This window comes from Acanthaster planci, linkage group LG04 (assembly GCF_054643075.1).
Source record: "Acanthaster planci isolate LZ-2023a linkage group LG04, COTS_SCS, whole genome shotgun sequence".
Lineage (NCBI taxonomy): Eukaryota > Metazoa > Echinodermata > Asteroidea > Valvatida > Acanthasteridae > Acanthaster > Acanthaster planci.
This window is the reverse complement of record NC_141780.1, coordinates 22,190,990-22,215,874: the sequence shown is the minus strand read 5'-3', so window position 1 is coordinate 22,215,874 and position 24,885 is coordinate 22,190,990. Positions and strand designations below refer to the sequence as shown.

Genomic DNA, 24,885 nt, shown 5'->3' with positions numbered 1-24,885 from the left:
GTGTTATGGTAAGAATAATTGCACGAGGTGACAGATGAAACGGTTCGCCTCGTGGAATAAACCGTTCCGTCTGTTATGTCATCCAATTATGCATACCCTCGCACTCGTAAACATTTCAAACGAACAGTTGTTATAATCTTTTGCACTCAGCGTGTGCGTCGTGCGCGCGTCGTGCGCGTTCCGTGTATTAGTGGGTGCGTTCGATTAGCTTACACGTGTAAGTCAAACTTACACGAGAGCGTTCGTTTAGCCATCACGTGATGTTCGTGCCTGCCCTGGTGTCAGCCACCACTACCCCAGCTGGCGAGCGGGTCTCTGGAGGCTGCCCGAGTGTAATGACGTCACGGATGGACTGTTCGAGCATGAACGTAAATGATGGAACGAGGCGGGGACTTGACCTTTTTCCCAGAATGCCTTGGAAAACACACTGCAGCGTTCGATAAGCCTCATTTTGAGGCTTCCCTTGAGTGTAACACTGGTGTTTTCAGGGAAGCTAATCGAACGCACCCCATGCAAATAAATCAATGCCACGTGATCAACAATCCACCAATCAGATGAAAAAGATTTATGCAGGTTTTGTATAATAGTTTGTAATTCTTGTCAGACGTGCTAATATCTGTCAAACCCAAAGCTATAACAAAGGGTACAGGAAAATCTCTATCACGTCTTTTCTCCAAATTTGAACTTTGGAATCTTATTTCGTTGTGAATGTTAACACCTGCTTCCAATATGGAGACAAATAATACAATTTGTAAACAGACCTGGTGGCATGGTTATATGAAATAAATCCAAGACCATGAATGGCTCCCTTGTGATTCTGCACAACTTCCGACTAATAATGAGAACATTCTCGCCATGTCAAACTGAAAGGTGACAGAGGTGTTTTAAAACAAAGAAAATACAGGACTACCATTGAGTCATTTACAACATGATTAAGAGTCACATATAAGTTGCCACAGAAACGATATTAAATTGCAAACGAGCCGAATTCTTGATCAATCTCTTCCAATTGGCCTCGACAAAGGTGAATTAATTTGACGACCTCTTGAATTTGAACGATTTTATCGAAATGAATATTTTAAAGTTGGCTGGGCAGGGAGGATATAGTTTTAAGGAAAGTTGGAGTAAATGTCATGGAAAGATAACGTCCGCACTCACGCGTTTAATGAAGATTGTCAGTCAAGGTTCTTACTAGAATTTATTGCTTTGCAATTTGGAAGAAATTACTCAATTGAGATCCACAGTAGACTGTCTTGCTATAGTGATGAAACAAAACAGCAGACAGATGGAACGCGTGCTTCATAAGCTACTACATTATAACATTCAAATGTCAGGTTGAATTCATGAAAGCATGATTTACAGAGACTGTTAAAGTTGTCTAGAATAATTGATTTCAAGGAAGGAACCTTTGAATATAATGTTCTTCCAGGAAGACTTGTCTGCCTTTCCCGCGCTGTTGATTGAGAATCACGTTTTACTTTACGATCCGAACATACAAAGATAAGGCACTCATTAATCACCACTAATTGCAGAAAGCGAAGAATCATCCACTTTGAAGAAGTGTGTTTTGTTTAAACAGTCTCAAGGCAGTCTAGCATAAAACATCATGAACTCAATGCCCATGAAAACAATCACTTTAATACAAACTTCTTAAATCAAGTTCCATTAATTATACACGTTCGACAATTCATTGTCAGCAAATATAGGTGCGTGGGAGGGTTTTTTTTTAGTCGGATCAATTCTTCTCGTTAAAGTTAATTTAGACTTTTGATAGTATTTTATAAGTTATAGTAATGTATGCATTAATCACAAAGTTGAGGAAATAACTTCCTTCACCAAAACGTTACACCTGCGACTTCATACTTCTGACTCCACCAAAAAGCCCCTCTGTTGCATAGGTCCAAAGGAAGTTCCGTCTTATACAGTTTTCTTCGTTAGTGCATGCTGGGTGTGTCAGCGTGCCTATATAAAAGAGGCAATGGACATGCACAAGGCTGTGTTGCCACGCTTAATCGAGAACCTCGACTACTTGTCTTAGGGGAAAAGTTACAATTCGAAACAAATCTCTGTATACTTTCCAATTCTACGCCATGATAGGGTAAGATAGGATCTAAACGCTCTTAGACCCAAACCAAATCTGTCATCGGACAGTGAACGGATCCAGCATACTAGAGTTGCCAGAGAACGGACTCTTTGGAGGGCATCAGCTACAAACCAACAAAACATTAATTTGGTGGTGATTACTCCCTTTTATTTTTTTTCCTTTTCCGTTTATTTTCTTCACTTTTCTTTCCTTTTTTAAAATTTTTGAATTATTTTTCTCTTTTTTTAAAAAAAAGTAAGCGTCCCCTTTCACTTTCGTGACGTCCATGGTTTTAACTGTGAGGCTATTGATTGTCCTTCTATGTGCGGGGCCTTCTAGCTCAGCATATGTTCAATGTTATTCACCTTTGTAAGGCACATGCGACGATATCCACTTCTGGAAAATTTATAGTTCTACCCGTATGCCCTTACAGTAGTTTTTCGTCTGCCTTCACCCAACAGGTTGCGTATTTAAAACTGAGTAATATTAATTCGCTCCATCCAAGTGAATTTCGATCGCATTAAAAACAAGACCGCTGTAGCTTTTGGCATGTAAGGGCTTCCAAAAAAAACATCGTTAGAGGTTTGGCAATGCTGTAAAAACACAGTGGTGTTACCGCCACGTCGCATCTTTAATATCAATTCAAAATCTAATACTGAAACCATATGGGTGCTATTTAACATCGATGTTTTAGGCGTAGTAACAAAATGGTTAATTTCTCCAAAGTTACCTTTTAAAATGTACACTTTGAAATATGTAAGCCCGCAGAACATCTGTGGATTGAAGTGTTTCTCTAAGATTGGGTACTTCTTTCACAGCCTCCGTTCCCATTTGTCACTAACTGAGCAGAATATTTGAAGATTTATTTGAAGGCCAGAATTCGCTATTCCTGACTTCACCCTCTTGATCCCAATTCCATCAGAATTCAATCTGACTCTCGATCGTCAGGAAAGACTTCTTACTAACATTCGGTTGACATTCGATACCCATAAACAGCATAATTTGTTCTATGGAGGGAAACAAGATCAGTGTCACTTTCAACTTTAATGCCCTGTAATTCGCACAACTAAGGCGCAAGATTTTCAAGCCACTCTAAAATTTCTTGGAAGATCCGAAGCAAAAAAATTGGCAAATCCTTGAATGAATACAACGTAAGTGGTTGTCACAGACGTCAAGTTTCGTCGAGAGTGTATATGCAAGGCTAATCCTGTAATTTGCGTCACACAGAATCTTTCTACAAATGCAACAGCGGCGTATCCAGCTTTTGGTGTCAGCGGGGGGGGCAAAGTCAAAAGCCTAGGCGGCTTCGGGCTTATTCAACATGGTGTTAGGGGGAGAAAATATTAAAAAGTCTTCTTCAAAATCAACACTGAATTGCTATGACCATGTGGGGCAGCCACTTGAATAGAAAGAGAACGCTGACGCACGGGAACCTTCAGTTTTAACTTTGTTGATTTTTAACAAAGTGAAAACCTGGTAATCTGCACTTCACAATTCAAACCAATAGGTCGTCTCAAAAAACGGCACGATAAATAAAAGAACCTTGCAAGATACTCCATTTCAAACAGTTCGTATGTTAAAGGAAATGGATAACAGTATTAAAGTTATTCATAAAAAAGACAATACTTTAATTTGATAAAATTCGTATAATGCTTGGCAGGCAATATCGAAACCTATGTCTGTTTTATTAATAAGAGCATTTGTGTCTAATGCTCTGTACGCAGTGTCAATTTACGTATGCATTCTTTGCGATGGGGGAAATACCTAACAGTAAATAGTTTGCTATATGAAATGTTACCTTTTCTCTACGAAAAGTCTTATGACGAAAATGCTACGTAAAGTCTAATTCAGAGCAAGCCACATGCATGTACATACACGCGAGTTTCTAAACTGTGATCTGCCAAGATCGCGTGACAACCAGCTTCATACACTATCAAGTTAATTGCATTAGGTACCCAGTCCCTTGCTAAATTAACAAAAGGTACTGCGTCGAAAAGGATTTCAATCTGCAACAGTACTGATTGCGTTAATCCAGCAATTTACGTTGCATTAGCGTCGACAAGCAACAGTAGACTTTATTCATTGGGCCGGTCATATTGAAATTGAAAGCGAGGCTAACTCCTCATTTTTGAAAGTTAAGTGTAAAAATGAAAGCAATGAAATGAAATTTCATGACAAATTGGTGCTTCTGTACGTTGATGAATAATTTCAAATTTGTGATTAAACATACAAAAATGTACCTGAGTGTTTTAAACCAGATTTGGAAAAAATTGTAAGGGAGGCTCGGAATGCACACCAATCACAAAACAGTCTGGTGCCATCTTAATGGATAGTTTACAATTTACAAAACAGATTCAAGGAATAAAACCACAAATAGCTTTCATCACGTAAATAAAAGCTGTATCCACTGACTTCCACGACCTTAACCAAAGAACGGCACTTGGCTGCTTTAATTATTCGGATAACAAGAGGTTCAGCCTTTCTGTCTGGTTCGTTTTGGCGATATACCACATTCGGTACCAAGCATACAAGCCTGTGTGTACACATTGCAATGGCTGCGTGCTCTCTGTACATTAAAAGTAAATATTGGTTAAACAGAAGAACCAAGGTTGCAATCTAGTGTGGAACACTATTTACATGTTAACAGGTTAATATCCATTTATACACGGTGTTCTTGGTGAATGGTAATTTATGTTTATCCTCTGTGAAAAGCTACTCATGTTTCTGGTGGAGATTCTGTATTCTTTTAAATAACCTTTTAATTAGGTTCCCTATCATTTTCTAAATATTACCTATTTAACCACCATAGTTCATTCGGCACCCTGTTGTAATTATCTATTCTGAGATGAATTCTCACTCCGGGATGAAAAGGCGTTATCTTTTGGACAAGATCCTGTATGATTTCAAATTCATCCAAGGGAGTTCTTAGTTATGATAACTAGCTTTATAATGACTTCTAATACCCGTTCAATTCTTTTGTGTTTGTGTCAACATGGTTGATTTGTTCGATTCTGACTCCTAATCGTTGTCTTATGTCTTTAAACGCAAGGCAAGGCCACCGTTCGAGCCTAACGAAAACATGCACCACCTTCGGTGGTTGGGGTTGTTAATATTACACGTAATGTCAGCACTGAAAACAGCGCATTGTGTGGCTGCCGACCAGTCATTTCGTCGGGCTATCATTTCCTCCATGAAAGGGGCGTTTCAACAAGGCGAAATGAGTGCGGGGAAATACATAATACATCTATCATTCGATGTGTTCACTGCAGGCACCAACTCTGAAAATGAAATTTGTCTTTTAAAATATTTATATCAAGTTACACAATGAAAAGTCAAGCAATTGACCGTACGTTCCTTTCACATCCTCCGGACTATTTTGGAGACTTTACCAAGTTTACAAAGGTCGAAAAGTCCCTTTGCCGTTGGAAATCCTCCTCAGCAAAAAGCAATTCCTTCATTTTAATACATGTAATGCCAAAAAAATCGTTAGGCTACTTTTCGGTGATTCCCCCAATGCATCAACCCCCTATACGCCTGTAACATAATGACGTCACACTTTGTTACATACGTGCTTTCCTATGGCACAAGATGGATCGCGTCCAACAACAATGCCATATGGGAAGGTGCACTCGTAAACACAGCCAGACGTCATCATGTTACAGATCTATTCCTCCTTGGCCTAGGCCTAACGAGTCCTTACCTTTGCACACGACTGCGAAGCCCAAGAGACAGCAGGCGAGAGCATACGCCGTCTGGACGCCCGCTGACCACATCGGATTGAAGTCCTGAGTAGAAAATACAGGCACTGAGCGATGCGATAGATGAATCTCAGCCGGCCGTTTGCTTCTGTTGAGGTTGCGGTTACAAGAAATCAATCGTGAGTTGAAAGTGGTCATGGATGAAGCAAAAGCCAAAGGAAATCATGGCATCTCGAAGCTGGATAAGCATGGATGGCCTATACGCACCAGCAGCACTTGAGATTAACTGAACACGTGAATAAACAAGTTATGGGCAAATAAACAGCCCTATACATGCCTGCGTCAATCCAGGTACCCTCAATTTGTCTCTAAAAGTGTGACCTGTGAGACAGACACTCAAGGGCTTGTAATTAAAAATTGAAGGGTATACTAATACTCAATATTATGCAGACTCCAAAAAGACTAATATTAGCCATGTTTGATTCGCTTTTTTCCCTCTCTATTCAGCACATCTTCAGGAATGAATAATAGAACTCTGGATTGGGTTTTGAAATTTAAAAGGTTAGTTGGTCTGGCAAACTAACATTTTTGATTGATTAATGAGGAATAGTCCGGTGTCTGACCATGCTTTCAATCAACGTTCAATCGTTTTTGTATGCGGTGTTGGGTTTTAACACAGAATCAATTCCTCGTGGCGTGTATGTTGTATCGCAAAGTACAATTCTTTCAGACAACAAGTTAAAATAGCTTCAACTGATGTGCAGAATCACATTTAAAAATATAATCAAAGCAAAGAAAATAGGATTATTTAAAAAAGAAAGTGGATGTCATGATTCACAGCAAACGTGAAAACAAGTCAATTCACGCTGAAATTACCAACACCAATACAAGAGATAAATCGTTGCCTCGCATGTTCCTGCAAGAGAAACAGGAGGAAAGTTTCCTTTCCAGAGATCACTATTGGAAGCTAAACGGGAAATAAACTTTATAACCGCTGGGGACGAGGTTGCAATGCCTATAAGATGTTTAAATGGAGCCATAAACCGTATCATGAATACATTCTTTTATCGGGAGTAGTACAATGATCGATGAGATGGAAGACGCAGGTTGAAACAACAACAGATCGCTACGCACGTCAATGTTTATACATCACCTCAATAGTTGCATGCTTGAGAACCAAAAATAATAATTCACTCGGTGCTTTGCACTTTTTTTACTCTATCCCACGGGGGTATTAATTTAAGGAGAAAACCTGCTGGTGGTATCACTGACTGTCATTTCACTGTTTGTCGATAAAGTACATGTACATCACATGGACGTGACAGACAAGCAAATGACGACGATACTCGCAGCTCTAACGAGTTCACTTTAAAAAAGGTCGTTCACTTGTTCGTGCTATGCCTAAACCTGTCGAAATATATTAACTTTTAAGCGTCGTGCAGCTCATTACAGATGGTAGGCTTGTGCTATTAACAGAGTACAACAAGCCAAACAGCTTAATGATTATTTGTTACAAGCCTAATCTTGCACATTACCGTATTTCATTTAGCTCACGCCTGCATCATTAAAGAGAAACGGAGTGCAGAGACATAGTGACGCGGCGGCCCCCTGCAGATAATTAATTTCCTTCGAAAAAATATCAGAGGGACGGACTACCAGCAGGATATAGCCGAACCTGCAACTCTCAAAAACCCTACCAAAGTAGTGAAGCGTATAAATGTGAACGAAAAAGCTCTTCTAATCTCTGTACCTAATAAAACACCAATTAGGTGTCTCAGACGCCCGATTGAACATGAACGTATTTTACCATCATTCATATCAGTTAGGCAGGCCTACTTCGAGGTAATTTTGTAAATTACAGGCCATAAAACTTGAAATCGCTACTGACGTTAACTTAGGATTTTCCACTTGATTCGCAACAATTAAAATATCAAACGCAAGCTCAATATAAGATAATACAGAGTTCTCTATGATTCATTGTACATGGTATTTTTATTTGTACTTGTTTAAATTTAAACCATGGCTTTCTGGACGGAGTTTTTGCACTCTTGTTTTGTTTCCGTATGTTAAGGCTTTGGTATAAAAAGGCATGCACACTTAACTGGACGGTTGAAAAATCATGTACTGTTCTGTAACTAAATGTACGTGGGTGTTTCTTTTCATGGGTGTCGCAAAGGGGGGCAAGAGGGCGCCCCAGGAAAAAAAACAAAAAGAAAAATAGCCAAAGAAATGAAAAGCAGAAATGCAAGGGGATGAAAATCACAAAGTTTGCTTGACGAAAATTGGAAATGCCCCCTTCCACTGTGAATGGTTTATCAGCACTCTAAAACGCTGTTTAGCGCTTCAACAAAATCTGGTGATCACTTTTTGAACATGTTTAGGTGCTGAACATTTGAGGTCCAATTCCTAAATGTTAAAATGCCAAGACTGAACACTAGATGCACCAAATTTCTAAACAAACTGAGCATTTAAACATGTTTACAAACTGATAGCAAGACACAGTTTTGCAGGGAGTAGGTTGCTGGTGGGTGGGTGCTAAGCCTCCCCAAGTTACCCCCCCCCCCCGCCCATTCTTTATCACACGCCCAGATCGGGTTATACGAACCACTGACCAGTAAAGAGAACGTATTGATAGAAATGGGTGGGAGGGAGGTTTTTACGGAGAGTAAGACAGATCTAGGAGACCAAAGGGGGCCACACCCCCTCCAAAAAGAATCAGGCTTCATAAACATGATTAGAAAAGGATGATTATTTGTCTTTATTATTTCTCTCTCTTCCAAAAGCGTGTAAAACGTAGCCTAACCCCTCAGAAAGGCCATAAAGTAAACACGGTTCTGTTCAAAGTGTCGCATCTATTTTCCGAATTGGGAAGCCCATTTGGTAATTGCTAAACTATGGCTTTGAGCTTTACCATTCAGCTTTTGCAATTAGCAAATGGTCAAATAACACCCGGGAAAAAAAGAGCCCAGACACGAGCAACTGCCTTTTATGATCCACACCACAGATATTTTCGAGACCAGATGTTGTGTACGTGCAATAAAGCAGTCACCCACACGTACGCCTTCCCGGGTTTCCTGCAGTTTCGTGTCCATGTAATATGAGGAAACACAACACACTCTTTCAGAGTTGAGTAATAATGGGGTGAAGACTCCAGATTGAATTTGGGACTTGATGAAAAATGGACTCAATGGCTGTAATGCGCTCGACCTCGTGCAAAGCACACTCATGTCAGACGGAGAGACAGCTGAGAAAGAAATAAACTGGATTTAACGAAATTGAAATTTCATATGACATCAGGTGGGGTTTCCAAAGAGACTCCATGACACGAGACAATATAGTGCAATTGGGTGAATTGAGGTCACATCGTCTGTTCGTATCAACGATGCCACCCTTTCTCCAGGCTTTTTAGTAATTTCTTTTTAACAAAATGTTTTAAAAGAACACAGAACTCAGGCGATTTCAGGCAAAAAATCGAGTCCTTCCAATCTTTGACCTTTATTTTATGCGGTTTTCAGTGTGTGAATGGACAGAAAGGTTAGTTTCTTTATTTTGGGAACCTGAAATAAAAATGAAAGCAATAAATCAAAGTTCACTTATGCTGATAAATAATATAGTTTTTGATTCATGATATCGAAATGTTTATGAGGCAATGAGCCCCAGATAGTCTGGCACTACCCTATAACAGATTACTAATTGTATTATCTGGAATTTGTCTTTGTTACTGAAATAAGCCCTTGTCCGTCGGATCATAGAGCAACCAAAGGATTTAATTTTTAACAAACGTCGAACGTTATTTCCAGACAGGATTGAGCGTTCCCCACTGCTGCTGTCCGACCACAGTGCATGCCTTTGCATTTTTATACTAAATCGATGAAATAAAAATTGGTTTTATGCCTTCAACCAAATTGCTCCTATGTTCCGGGTCGGCACAGTAAGTCTAAAATCAGGTCCTGGTTCTCTGTTCGCTTCAGGTATGGACACAACTGCCACTCTAGTCCTACTGTGAAGTGGGCTCTCTCAAGACGTGCAATCATGGGTGTTTTTTACTGTACGCATATCCATTATCTCAAGTGCTAGTCAGTGTATGCCGGTCAAGTTTTTTTACTACTGCTTCGTGTCTCATAGACTTGAAGTGACAAGCATACCTCAAGTGTTCACGATTTGGGGACGAATATCTGCAAGTCAGTTCGTGCTAGTAAACGTGCTATAGTGAGGACATCTGGCACATAAGGTGCATCGTAAGTGCCTAAGGTTTCAGGATTTGGGGACAAAATATCAGCAAGTCCACAGGTGCAAGATGTACAGTGAACTTGGCTCCATCCCATGCACGTCAAATTATTCAGTAGATAGTGGACGATCAAAAGTGGCCTTTTCGTGAATAAATCCCGCAGGCCTACGGCAAACTTTGACTTTCATGGCGGTATCTCATCATTGAGAATTCAAACCTGCTAGAGAATTTAAACCTGCTAGAGAATTCAAACCTGCTAATATAGTAATTCTTTGTTTATGAGGGGTTTGCACTTCAACTCGCACACTCTATAGGTTGACAAGCTCGGGCGCGAACTATAGTTTGACCAGTGGTCAATTGCGTCTTAACAATGCGCATTCATTTATACTCAAACTACCTTAGGTGGCCAATTTTTTTTTTAGCTCATCGTTTTTTACATTTCACCGTTGGCGGCGATTCTGCAGCGTACATGTACATGGTCACTGAAATCCGTACGGTGATATTTCATATGAATGGTTCCCTCCATTATCATAAATAAAAATGGGCTACTGAAAACCAGCAGTGCGACCATGTCCTGGAGCCTGGTCTGAATTGGTATAGACTAGCCTTCAAACCATTCATCGTTCGTGCTGAGTTAGTAGAACTTTAATCAACGTCGTCGCTCAAACTTTCCCTGTGCTTTACTCATCTGTAAAAATTCATCCCGGTGTATGGTTGTATGGTTTGGAAGCACGTAGTAATTTCGCAACATTGGTGTTTATGTACCAAGGTCGTCCATTTTGGAATTCAAGCTCTTTTCCCACTGTGCTAAATATATTGCCTGTTCATTACGAGAGTTAATCGGTCACAAAGCCGCTGATGGAATACGCCAATATCTGGCTGGCAGGGTCTCAACTGGCTGCGTGTAAAATGTTAATTTTGTGCAGTAAAAATACGATTCCTCTGGAATATCCATTGGGGGTTCCCTGTTAGATTTGAGAAGCGTAACCCGAGAAGCAGCGTTCACAAAAACTGAGAACAAAACTCATTGAAATATTTTTATATAGAAGGTGAAAATTACCAGCTGTCATCATGCAGAGGAAATAACTAAGGAACTTAACGTCCAACAAAGGCTTACTCACAATTCTTATAAATCCAAAGCTTGATTTATTTTGGGTAGCTCATAGCCTAGTAGGAACGGTGCTGATAACTATGATAGAGTCCCCCCCCCAAAAAAAAGAGATTTGCGAGCGGTGAAGCAGAACCCGTAGATGCAGGCTGTGGAGAGATGTCACTCAAGACGTATTGTAGAAAAGTAAAGGGCAGAAGTATCAGCCTTTTTCCCCCCAATGTTCTACGATTTAGCTGGTCTGAAAAGTCACCCAAAGCAGCAACAGCGCAACTATCGGCATGGGTGTCGTTAGAATTTTTTTCATGGAGTAAGAATAACCAAGTACCCGCCAGCAACAAACTGAGTTTTAAGCATGAAAAACATGAAAGGGCTGCGTAGCACGGCGATCAGAATACAGACAAAAATATAACATAAAATCAGCGCTCTGAATTATGTAATTGCCGAGCTTTCGGTAAACGGGTACCTTCGTCAGGGCAAGCAGATTACGAAGGGACCCAGTTACCGAAGCTCGGCAGTTACATACACGTAATTCAGAGCACTGATTATATTATTATTTTTGTCTATATGACTATTAAGCATTAACAGTGGTCGTGGAATCAGTTTCGACGTGTTTTGAAGCGACTTGGTGAGTTTCATCTCCTTTTCCGTTCTTCTTTTCGTTTCCTCTGCTTCTGTTTCCTCTACGTCTTTCGTTAATACTTTCCATATTGTCCCCATGGGGATGGGAGTTGGGGAGGGACATGTACCCCCCTGCTGTCCCCTCCCCTTCCTTGCGACTCCCATGCCTGTTGGTTACACTCTGAAGGACTGTGGAAGCCGGTCAACTATAACACCAGCTTGGTAGCCCGTGAAACTTCACACGTCATTTTTAGGAATAGACTGTTCTTTAGAAAGGAGTTAAGGTCGAAACGTTAGGTCGTTGAACTTTTTCGAATAAGTGTATATCAGGTTCCCCCCCCCAGCAAGCAAGCAGTTTCGGTACTTTTTTTGTATTTCACACATGATTTCTACAACACTCCGTTCGCCGCTGGTGATTTTGATTTTGCTTCAATTAGGCCCTGACCAAATTACTTGGCTGAGGGTATGAATTAATTACGAGGCGGTAATGGCAGCCAGTTCCCGTAGGGTTGTGTGTGATTTTCAGCCACAGCCCAGTGATTCCTGCGCTGCCTAGCTACAAGTGCCAAAACGAAAGCACTGCACGTAACGTAAACACAAGAAGCTACGAAACTGTATTAGGGACATGGCGAAAACAAAATTCTTTCCCCCTTGAGCTAACTCGTACGTACGACTTGTATGTCGTACGTACGACCTATGTGTCGTACGTACGACTTATATCTCGTAATTACGAGATAGACGTCAGACGTACGACATACAAGTCGTGTGTACGACTTACCTCAAGGAGAAGAGAATTTCTTTTTTAACCGTGTCCCTAATGCAGCTCCGTAAGAAGCCGAGTATTGGCTGCAGTTCAGTTCTTGTGCATAGCAAAAAATGGGTATACGTGTTGTGACAATGGACAAGGACCCTGGCTGGCTCTTTCTCGCTCGTTTTTCAGGTCGATTCGAGGTTTTTCAATTAGGTTTTCAGTCCCAAGATCGCCACAGATAGAAAGCCACTTACCTGTGCGGTGTCTCGTACTAGTAACTGACACTTTTGTGTTACATTTGCTGTGAGAGTTTTCCCGAGAGTCTGCATGCTCGGTTCACGAGCGAGTTTTAAGAAGCATGATTTTGTCTGACGTTGGTGAACGTTCTAAATTCTGATTTCGAGGAATGTACTTGGTGCGCAGTCGTGCATTGAAACCAGCTTTGTTGGGGGATTCTTTTGTTACCGACTAGCCTCCTAGCTTTGACTGTTTGCAAGCTCGTTATACACATTATCCTCCTGAAGTTAATTATTTGCAAAGATCATGAACCGTCAAGGGATGGGCATACCACATACCAAACAGTAAAAACACCGAACGTGTCTGAAGTTAAAAGAGGCCTTTATCTCTTCAGCAAACAAGTCAAAAACAAATTTAAAATGGTACGTCATTGCTTATTTGCAATACGTAGCACTTGGCGCGCAAGTTCATCGAACAGGAACCGAGTTCGAATTTTTCTCCGACGATCGATTTCGCAGAACGACATGTCCATCGATAAGCAATTAGATTAGATTAGATTAGATTAGATTAGAAATAGAGATATCTCTACTTCTAATAGAGATATCTTTATTTTTAATAGAGATATCTTCATTTCGCGATTAAATGTCAACTTCGCACGTCGTATAGCTTTGGAATGTCGATTACAATTATAGTTTCGTTTTGTACATTTAGCCCAAATACAGAGGTCTCCCTCACCGTTTATCAGCCAAGACCCCACGATAAATTCTATGAGCCAAGGTAACTCATCGTCGACCCGCAGAGATTAATATTATGGTCAGAATATTCGTACACGAACCGGACATGGCAACATCAACACAATCCATCTACAGTTGGTGTATGTACACACTGTTTTTATTGTTTTACAAAGATTGACTTGATTTCATTAGATTTGTTGAATCTGCCACAATAAATAGATGCAAAAATTCTGTTCGAAAAAAAATATTTTTACATTTGCATGTCGCAATGTTTCTTCTCTTGGGGGAAACAAACCCAGACGATACCAGTTTTCTGCATCTGTTTGTTCAGAAAACATACTACAAAAATTGAGTTTCACAATCGGTTGATTAAATCAGGATGACTGGTGCATCGTGACTGTATGAACTACAAGCTTATCCATATCAATACGCTTAACACCTGAAGGAAATGACAGAAATCAGATCTAGGTGACTCAAAAACAGCAAAGTGTAGGCCTAGTTTGTATGCAAGTCCCACATTCAACATCGGAATTAACAAGAGACAGTAAGTTTTACTGAACACGAAACTGAATCCTCGGGAGTCGCTTCTTTCCGAGGTGTTAGCTTTGTAGACGAACTAAACACCCGACGGACTACAAGAAGGCAAGAAAAAGACGACTTCAATTCTATTATTGATTTAAGCAACGGCGCAAAAGCAAACGTGTCAGTTAGTGTCACTGGATACTGACAGAAACAACCTCGGGTGTCGAAAGAAGTTTTCTCATTTACACCGATCACGCGCGCGCAGAGGAACGCGTCCGATTATCCTCAGTGATCTGAGGGGGGGTTGCTTCTCAAAGGCGTGTGAATGCTATTATGGGCCAAGCAGGATTATGTGTCACTCAGAGTCCACAAACTCAAGTACGTACGTTTCTTGCGTAGTGCCAACTTCAGTCGACATGAAAATGCACCTGAAATAATTTTGCTCGTGATTCCGAAATCCTCCCCAACAGCTGCAGCCAGAATCTTAATAAGATGCTGGTTGCCCATTTACAAAAACTTCTTATATCTAGCAGGCGAGCATTTATCTGTATAGGCCTATTTGCTAAATTCTTGAGAAGAATTCTGTCCGAAAATAATACGCAGCTGCTACTTTACAAACTGGACTGGTAGAATCTTCCAAATCAAAATGATAGAAATTGTGTTCATTGTGAGATTAGGAGTGTGGATACATGTACATGTACAGTAATTCCCTGCAATTCCTTTATTTTTATGCCCAGTATTAAAGAGACAACTGTTTGCTCATATTAATTGCTTTTTTTAATATCGTTTCCACGACTCATGATCGTGCCGTTGCTACATTATCTGTATATCTATAGCAACACATTATCTACATCTGCCTAGCAACAAAACTATCGAGCATCCATTACGAAAGAAAATCCCCATTCACTGGGAAGTGTTGATAATGGCTTACGAGAAGTCTTGGTGCAGAACTAATGTCAAAAATGTCAGACCTCTATAGTCATTTGCACTTCGAATATCGTCACTGAGGGATTTCAGTCTAATGACTCCTTAATGGTGTTTATCTACTAATGTGTATGTATGGTCTTCGATAAAATCTCTCGAAACTGACATGAAGTCAAAGCTGCATATTATTGTTATTATAACAAATATAGGCCTACTATTTTTCGATTTTCCCCTCATGATTTCAAAGTAGTTGTCATTCCAACAGCCAAATTCAAACTCCTCCATTTTCTGGAATTTAGCCTGCACATTTTATATTCAAAGTGTAATTAATAGCGCTCGACCGCAGTATATTCACGATTCTACCGATGCCCTCGCTGCATCATTCACTGCCAGACTAATTTCTTCACAGACGGTCACCACTCGAGCAATGAGGCAGTTTGCCGTAAGAATGTTAACAATGATGCATCGACTGCGATGATGCACGGGTTTGACGAAAAGATCTATATTTATCCCGAACGTCGCACAGATATCAAAACACTGTACGGTTGGGTTTCGGAGTTTCTACCTCTAAATTAGCCAGTTTTGAAAACATTATAACATGTGGAATATGTTGCAAATTAAGGAAAGGTTGTGAAATAAAGGAATGGAGAGTATCATTTTAGTTCAGATGTTGGTCCCGCCAACACCCATCAAAAGCTCACATTTTTTCGGTGTGGGATTATAGCGTTATCAATTTGTCTCCCTATAACTTTAAAAGACGAGTTTTAATGATTAACGTCTAACAGTATTTGTCGTTCAGAGCCGCCGATCTTTTGAAGATTTTCCAGTTGGACAGCACCCTGTCCTTTTTTGTACGAACCGCCATAGATAAACAGAAAAAATACAAACACAAAAAATACAGGTTTTCCATTAAATTTCGGAAAATGCCCAATTTAATTTATAAGTGTATTATCGGGAAATTGAACCCTGACTTTATCGAATGAATGGACCTTCCTTGAAATAAAATTTTTATTTGTTAAATAGAAACAGGGATTTGAATGTTCGTTTCATTTCGCTCGAAAACAAATGCTGCTATTACTAATTCATTTACACTTTTTCCGAAATTGGCCGGGAAAACCTAGGCCTATATTAAGCAAAAACAAATAAAAAACAACCTAGACTACCATAAAAATGTAGCTATTTCCAAGCTTCCCTAATGAGACCAGAAAATCAAAGAACGCGCCAGCTCCAATGAAAACAAAGATTTTGTCGACCAGAAATAAATTGCAGTAGGCCTACTTAATTTAAGTCGTCAAACTGGTCGGTCACAAATTGTCATGATGATAAGGTAACGTAGTCTACCATGTCAGTCTTTCAAACTTTCGTATCAGTTAAATTCTGTCATTTCCCATAGCACAATAGTGTCAGATTAACATGGTTTGCTCTACTAAATACTTTGATGCAACAAACTTACCTTTATCAACACAAGAACCACTCAACGCTGCCGCGACATTTTACGCCGCAAATGTTACGCGTCTATACAGTTATACTCTATGTCCATACGCGTTCGTTCATCGAGGTATCCGGGGTGCAAACGGAGATTCGAGTGTGGTTGGTAGCCTGCATCTCTTTACGAAAACAAAATCTAATAATGGAGCGCTGGTACCCTGCCACCCACCATCAGTTCTCCCCGCCAATCAATAGACGCCATGCAAAATCCATAGGGACTTTTCTGATTGAATATTTAATGACCTGGATGTTCCTTTTGTTGACTAAAACCAAAAAAGCGGGCTACCAATATCACTCCAAAATAACCCGCATGATGAGCTTAATCATTACTTAAAGTTCCCTGTGTCATCTCCATGTATTGAATTTGCACAAAAGTCCAGGAAAGTCAGTCGGGTCTGGGGTACTGTACTTACAAACGAGGGTACAGAACTAAAATTTCGTGGGGGTTGAGGGGCGAGAAATTTCGTAAATTTCTTAATATGAACATTTGGGCCTTTCTGCGGTGTGGAACTAAATTTGGGGGATCTTCGCGCGCTTTGGGGGCCGGGAAGAAGTTGAGTGAAATAGTCCTTAAAAAAACCTCATTTAATTATTAAAAAAGGTACCTCTGTTGGGGAAGCCATGGTCCCCTTGGACTTGTGTAGGTTAGCTCATGGATAATTCGAGAAAGCGGCTTGACATTTATTTTGTCAAAACACAATTGGATTGAGCTTCATCACCGCGACCGGCTTGAGCACGGGGTCTAGGAGAGTGTGGTCGAATTGTTTATTGAAAGTCAAATACTCCAAACATTGGTCAAACTTACATGAAACAAAGTGACATTTCGACTGCATCCAGTCGAAGAGTCCCCAGGGAAACGACATTAATGAATTTGAAACCTAAAACCGAAGCTTGAAACGTTGACGGAGGGAAAATTATCAATGCTCTGATTCTTGGTCCATTTCCCGTTCAGACTTTAACTACAGACAAATTAAAACGTGTACCGTCTAAAAGCCCTTTTCATCAATCAAGACTTTGGCTAATGTCCGTAATGTTCCCACTTACATCAATAAGTGGACGGGCCACAAGAGTATGATGTGAGGCCTTACAATGTCGACATGTCACACTGTCTAAAAGCCTTTCGCACGAACTCATGGACCCAAGACATAAAGTCATGCATCGCTACAACATGGCGTCTGTCTTTTCGCTGTTAAGAGACGTACAGAAACAGTTGTAGTTTATGCAGATAAACGACTGCGCGTAACTAGCAATTTTTTTTAGCTATTAGCAAATGACAAGCCATCGCCTAAAATTAAATTAACGTGTGACTTAAATATGATAAAATGGGGCTGCTCACTCGTAATGGGTTTATTTCAAATCGTAAAAACTGTCGGTATGTTTGATCGCCCACGTTCACGTGGAGCCAGTCGGCCGTTTACGTTGCCGCCGAGACTGACAAAAATGTCACATTAAAATTAATGTACTATTGAATTGTTTCAGAAGGTACATTTCCACAGGCGTGGCGACAGAAGTAGGGAGGGGGTCGTTGTGCAAAGTCTTGGGACAACATGATCGATCGGACAGTTTGTGACGATGCATGTAGCCCACGCGTCTGAATGACTAATGGTGAATGCACGTAACGGTTTAGATATTCTCCAAAGAAGAAATCAAAGCAAGATAAGGATTTCAAGAAAACAAAAAGAAGCAGAGACGGAATATTAAAATGAGCAACGGACAAGATGGATAGATGCATGCCTAATGCACCACAATGATGTATCATCGAGAATTGTCACCATCTCAGTTGTCAATCCCGCCTCCCAACATTCACTTTTCTTCACAGCACACTTTGTTAAATCCCAACGAGCTCAACACATCCACACTCACGCAGAATATCCTTACCATTCCAGTTTCTAGATTTAGTCCAACTGTTTTCAAGTCCTATTCTAGTTTCCCTGGAATCCTAGATAACACTACCTCCAATTAAGGTAGTACTTACAGACTAGCAAAAGTAAAAGCTTGTCTTTGTAGATGCTATGTTAAATGTCAATTTGATTTTGTTCGACTAACACGGTTGCGGCAACCGTGTTGCCAACCATCTCCATACATTTTAATGACCAGCAGAAACATCGCGAACTATGCCACCGAACAATGTTTTAGACCAATGTAAATGAAACCCGTTTGGAATATTAAAACTCGAAGTATTTTATTCAGCCGTGAGTTTATCTATCGTTGCGGGTATGGATACAAGGATTCTAATGAGGAGTATAATGAAGAAGGGTCCTGACTACATTTCCATCAGTGATTGAAGGAACTGGGCCTTGTGAGGTGCGTTGAGTCCATGCAATACAAGAATGCAAACAGGAACTCCCACCACTTCTGAGAAAGTAACGAACCTGAAGTAAAGGGTCCGTAGCATCAGTGCATGAATAACAAAGGGTGCTTTGTTGCCAAGCAACGACGTCCTAAGCTATGAGCCATGCTTTGAACTACGATGTCATGTGCGCTTGTGGTGAAGCGCCCTTCCGTATGTTTTTGGGGTGTGTTGCGTACACGATGCATTCACTTTCAAAGACACAAAAAACGACCCATTAACATGACAGATCACGTGTGCATTGCGTTCGGCCGTCAAAATCGCTCCTCAGGCGATTTTGACGGAAACGCAGCGCTTGGCGCAAGTGTTGACCCGCATATGGAAAGGCGCCTACAAGTCGGCGCACAAATGTGTCGGCTCATTCCGTCTACTTGCCACAGTGAGTCGACCACCTGTGAACGAAGTACAATTCTGACCTTATCACAGTTGAAACCAACTTTGATTAGGGAATTAGCTCAATGGCAGCAGGGCGCCAAGTTGTTGGAGAGTTGAGCCAGTTGGATATGTAACAGCACTGGGTAAACTGAATAATGCTGCGGTAAGTAAAATGAGAAATAAAAGAATAAAAGATATAAACCTTCCAAAAATAGCGGGGCCCTGAATGGCCCTGGGAACAATCACAACATGCGAGGAGAGACTACCAGCAATTTACGTAAGACCTGAATTCTATATTCATACGGCCATGCATATTAGTCCCTATTTTTGATGAGCTCATGTTTATTTCGTTCACATAATACAATATCCATTTGGCTCCAACTGTTCGGTCATTTAATCCCTACGTCTTAAATGTGCAATTCAAAAATAATAATTCAAAAATAAATACTGAAGAAAAAAAAATGAAAGTAACAATTTCTTTGAATGGGGAAACGGTCCTTTAGGGAAAGGACACTCGACACCTTCCGATGAAATGCGAGTCCCGTTTGGTGTCGAGTTACATGAGCCCGAAGGAGAACACGACTTCTGAAGTATCAGTTTGTTTGAACAGCGGGCTGCATTTACAGACTTGAAAGACGGCTCGCTTTATTATTTTCTTTTGAGCAAGGGACCTGAGCATGCATTGAATCTTTCCGTATCCGGTATAGGACCGCAGTTCGAAGCCATTCAGAACGGTGGTATTTAGTCAGGTTTCCCCTGAGCCAGCCTTGAGTGCGTTGACGTGAAAAACAAGGCCTGGTGTGTCAACAGACTTGTGGGCTCGAGGGAAGATGTTGCCTATTATTCAATGTGAGGTTGGACTAAAACTGGAGCAAGAGGCCGAGATGACAACGATCAAGCTCCGTCTCTCAGACACTTCGGACGCTGTTCTGAAGAAAGTAAGGATTCACAAATGTAGCTCATGGACGCCAAGATCAACGGCTTTGCAACTTGCGCAAAAGGTTCAAACCAAGTAGTGTTTCCTGTGCAAATTTTAATGGTTTGGTTTTTGTTCACTTTCCTCTGTCAAAGACATCTTTGAGCAAGCAAAGAAACAAGAAAACAACTAAGAGTTGCTTCTGCTACCAGTGACGCAGGTTCGGGGGAGGGGGCAAGTGGGGAGGGCAAGAGTTCCGGGGGGGGGCTTTCCCGCCTTGCCCCCCTCATCGGGTGCACCCTTATCTCCTAGTCTAGATCTGCGACAATCGCGTGCCATATACCATCACAACTGGTTGACGGCAAAGCAAAGTTTGCTGATGTCACACATGAGGGTTCATTCTCAAACGGATCATGCTCTGACATGGGCAAACCATGTTTCGTTATGTTCAATCTAGTATCCACAGAATGACCTGAAAATGGGTCATTCTTTGGACTGGAGACGCAGTACGGGGGATTCACAATAGTGCGCCACCAAGAGTTTGCAACACGTGGACCTATCACATGGGCGCGAAATCTGTCGACCCTTTCCAACGCGCATTGGGTCGACAGATTTCGAGCACTGTGGTTGGTAAACGCGTTGCAAACTCTTGCAGGCGCATTGTTGTGAATCGCCGTAGTGCTTAAGCACAAACTGAAATCGTTTCTGCAGATCACGAGTACTAGCGAGCCAAGAACTGTCCGTATGCTTGTTCGTCTACCTTAATATTTCACCCTCATTTTCTGTGGATGTAGTTTTAGTATGTAGCTCTTATCTGTACGGCCACGCACTCCCCCAACACAAGCTTTGGTTGTGCCCCTATTCCTACTTCTTGCTTTTATTTCTCTGTATTTGTCACTACTTACTTTGGAATTAATGTTGATGTTGATTTAATGTTATCATCTATAATGCATAACAGGAGGAAAAACACACAAAGGAACGCAATCAATTCTTTGATCCATGACTTACCGTCAGGCCAAAATGATAATTACTTTTTTTCAAGGAAAAATAAAAATTCCCGCCATCAATACCTCATTAATAAATTCTATTGTTCAGATGAGGAAGGTCTTCATGAATAACGTTGCAAGAATATCCAACCGACACGCCACTTTCCCTGCACGGTGTATTTGCTGCATTTCAAAGACATTCGCATCGAGGAGTCTGGTATAAGAAACGTACAGTAAATTCACAGGGCCTTTAGCATTTGCAGTCTTTGACTTCTTTTAGCCATCGTATTTATTAAAGGGTAATAAAAATTGAAAGCATTTAGTTCACGGAAAGTATTTCAAAATAACAACAAATGCGGAACCGTTTCAAAAACATCATAAATTCAATGTTTACCCCATTAATCGCGACCCCAAAATGAACCAAAAGATTCTGAGATTCACCACCCACAAGAAATCCCCTTTTGGTTGTAGCGCTCCCGGGCTGATTGGATGACGTCATTGCTGGAATGTACAATGTACATGACATAGTGCACAGTACATGCAGTATCGCACGCTTGCAATAGACCATGTTGTGTTAGATGTAGCACGGCCCACAGGCAAACACTGTCTCGGTTCAAGGTGGAAATTAAAAGACACAGCATTTCAGAGACAATTTTTGTCACCCTTTAACGGTATACGTTTATCTTTTGTCACGAAGCCTTTTGATTCGTTCACTCTGAGAAATGGGCATCGGGAGCCCGCTTTGACCCCTCAGCACATGTGTGACATGCGTTGTTCGAGTAGAAGGTTGTGTTTTACTCAGACACTGAGTATGTAGGCTAGTCATATACTCAAAAGGTCTCACATGGTCTCCCCAAAATAGTTGTGCCCATTATGTAAAGCGGGGGGAAAATTTGCCAACATTTTTCGAACATTACGTACTGTCAAGCAAGTAAATGTTGTTCCCAAAGTAAATATTAAAGAGAACCGAAAAGATCCTTGGATTACGCCTGATATCTCGAGATTGTCCAAATCCAAGAATCGATTGTATAAATCTGCCATTCGTAGCAAACAAATTGTTTGGAAATGGGAAAAATATAAGGCCTGCAGAAACAAGGAAAATTAACTAGGCAAGCCTATTCAAAATATGTTCTTGACTTATCAGACAACTGTAGTCATAATCCAAAACAGTTTGGGCCTTTCCATCAATAGTCGTAGAAATGACATACTTCATTTTTATTCACCCATTTGCCAGAACTGATGCTTTTAAACAGTCGGGCGACTGTTTTTTTTGCGACTCGACTCGACTCCAGTCCCGGCGGGTAACTGACTCGACCTGACTAGCGTCACTGCGAACAGTCACAAAAATTAGTGAGTCGTTTCAACTCTGAAGATTTCCACATTGAAGCAGACTTTTAGGATTGAAAGAGATAACAAAACTATTTACCAAACGCTCACCTGCAACTGACAACATAAATCTGACGTGGAGTAGCAGTATTCTTGAATTTCATTACCAATGTATCTTCAAAATGCTTCATGCATGAGTAAAGGCGGTCTAATAATTTACGTAATGGTTACTTCTTGTCTTTCTTTAATTGCAAAGATGTAATGAGTTAATATTTATAACAGAGGAGCTGCAGGGCAGACAAAGGGACGTGGCTACCAGCGGACGGCTTCCTGCCTCCCTGGTTTCCTACTAATGCGTTTTGGCCAGTACTGAATGTTCAAAGTGTTATCACTGATGAATCATTTATTTTATTGAAGCGCAATGATCGCTTTCTGCCTGCTCTACTAAAACGTGGGCTGAACCCCTATACTGATACCAGTAAAGAGGCTTTGCGTGGTAGCCATCTGGCAGAGAAGTTCTTTTCTTCAGAGAACAAAAAAATATGGCACAACTTTTTGAGGGTAAGATATCAACCCGTCACTTCCGGTCGACGAAGTAGATTTAGATTAATTCCCTAATGGTACTTAATAGTCAGTTGCACTTCAAAGCAATGGTTAGCATAGTTTTGACGCAGTGTATACATTGAAGCGAGTACCGTCTGCCTCTACGTGCACAGACGTCATACGCTATATTTACACTAAGGTAACCACACTTAGCTTTGTCGAGTGCGACCGACAAAATAATGCGATGAAAATTAGATGATTTATCAAATTTAATACCTGGTGAGAATGGATTGCATTGTGATGCACTGTATAATGAATCCAATGAAACGGTCATTATCGTGGAATCTCATACTGCACTTCCTCAAAAGAGTGTAACACTAACTGGGGGTTTCAGTCTTAGTTTTACGAATTTCAATATACAGCAATTGATACATGTAGACAGTGAGATGGATTGTGATTTTGTCTCTAATGAGCCGAGAACTCCCATTAACTCTTCTCGTATTTGTAAGTCAATCACTCATTTTGGTCCTATTTACCTGCTGCATTAAAATGTTTACAATTTCCTTCATTCCGTTCCTGTGTCGTGTGATCGATTATTAGTCTTTTCTCTGATGACCTTCGTGCCGAACGAAAAGGTTCTGTGTATCGCTTCTGTCTGATATAACCGAAACTAGCGGATTATCGTGTGTAGGGACTGCATGGACACCTTGAATTAAGACTCAATGAAAAACACGCTCCAGTGATCTAAATTGAAATTAATGAAAGCGCTTCGAGCCCGAGCTTTGATAGGGCCACGTATTAGGGCAAGTTCGGGTGTGAAATATAATCAGAACAGTATTCAGTTGCTTGTAAACAACTTGCGCGCGCAATCCAGTTATACTCGACCTACCTTAAGTGGCCTATTTTTTTAAAATCTCATCGATGCTCACATTTCAACGTTGGTGAAACAGCGTACATGGTCACTGGACTCCCGTTAAAATATTTCATGTGAATGGTTCTCTCCATAATAATAAATGAAATCGGCTATTGCGATTCATTTGTTTGACCTAAAAGGCAGAATTTATGCAACACGATTCACGCAATATAATGCTAATTTAACGTTTCTGAAAGGCGACGTCACAAACTCAAACTTGGCACACTTAATTTTCTTGCTTGTTTATGGCTCAAAGTAAGCACAGAAAAACTCTGAAATCGTCTTGACGAACTACCTCTTAAAAATGAGACACAGCTACGCATGTCTTGAACAGTGTCAATAAAGTGGTGGACAAAGATGTAACAAAAAGCTCAGATTATTAAAAGGGTACCTCATTTATGACGCTTAGATTTTTGAATTTTTAAACGAGAGGCACTAAGTCACTTCTGACTAACTCCCTGTTCACTTCTCAAAAGCGCCAGGGTTATATTTATTTCTTGACTCGGTAGCTGCGCACCTCCCTGCTCCCGTATGCGAATTTTCTAAAGGAAATGACGCGGCGCTCAAACTTGGCAGAGGACATCCTCTTGAGTCTTATATATCAGATTCTACATCCGGTAGCCTGTGGCAAATTAAATCTGTCCGTAGACACTTTCACTAGAAGTTCATTGTGTGAACTCGGGCAAGGCAGAACGTATACGCTCTTGGTACTAGACTGAAGAATAGAATATCGACTGTTGGAAGGGAAATTATGTTCCTTTCTTAAGCACGATCGACTTTCATTTGTGACGTGACATTAAGGGGAGGAACTAAAACGGCAGAAGAATGCCACTTTCAGTTAACAGTAACAGCTAAGAGAAGCCCATCATCGTTAGGGCCAATCTGCGATTGTAGGAAACATGCGGAAATTTTAATTTCCACTCCGAAATAAAACGATAGTTTAAGTAATGTATTTATGTTAAAGTATTTTGACGGCTTTTGGTAAATCGTGTTTTATCTGAGACAACGTCGAATACAAGTCTTATCTGTAAGCCTATGAAGCTTCATTAATTGCCTTTATTTAAAATCCATAACATGGTGAT

The 24,885-nt window shown here is 40.7% G+C and overlaps 1 protein-coding gene across 7 annotated transcripts in view; it reads right to left on the bottom strand.

Moving 5' to 3' along the window:
- LOC110983669 (uncharacterized) overlaps window positions 1–24,885 on the bottom strand; it is a 90,442-nt gene that overhangs the window by 52,155 nt on the left and 13,402 nt on the right. For 4 of the 7 annotated variants that reach the window (XM_087135781.1, XM_087135784.1, XM_087135782.1 and 1 more), the window contains one exon: window positions 5,784–5,929. In XM_087135781.1, coding sequence (XP_086991907.1) covers window positions 5,784–5,856 — 73 coding nt within the window. In that variant the 5' untranslated portion in view covers window positions 5,857–5,929. Of the gene's footprint in view, window positions 1–5,783; window positions 5,930–12,743; window positions 12,937–16,359; window positions 16,466–24,885 lie in introns of those variants that run through there. The other 3 variants (XM_022243107.2, XM_022243126.2, XM_087135783.1) reach the window with 2 other exon arrangements.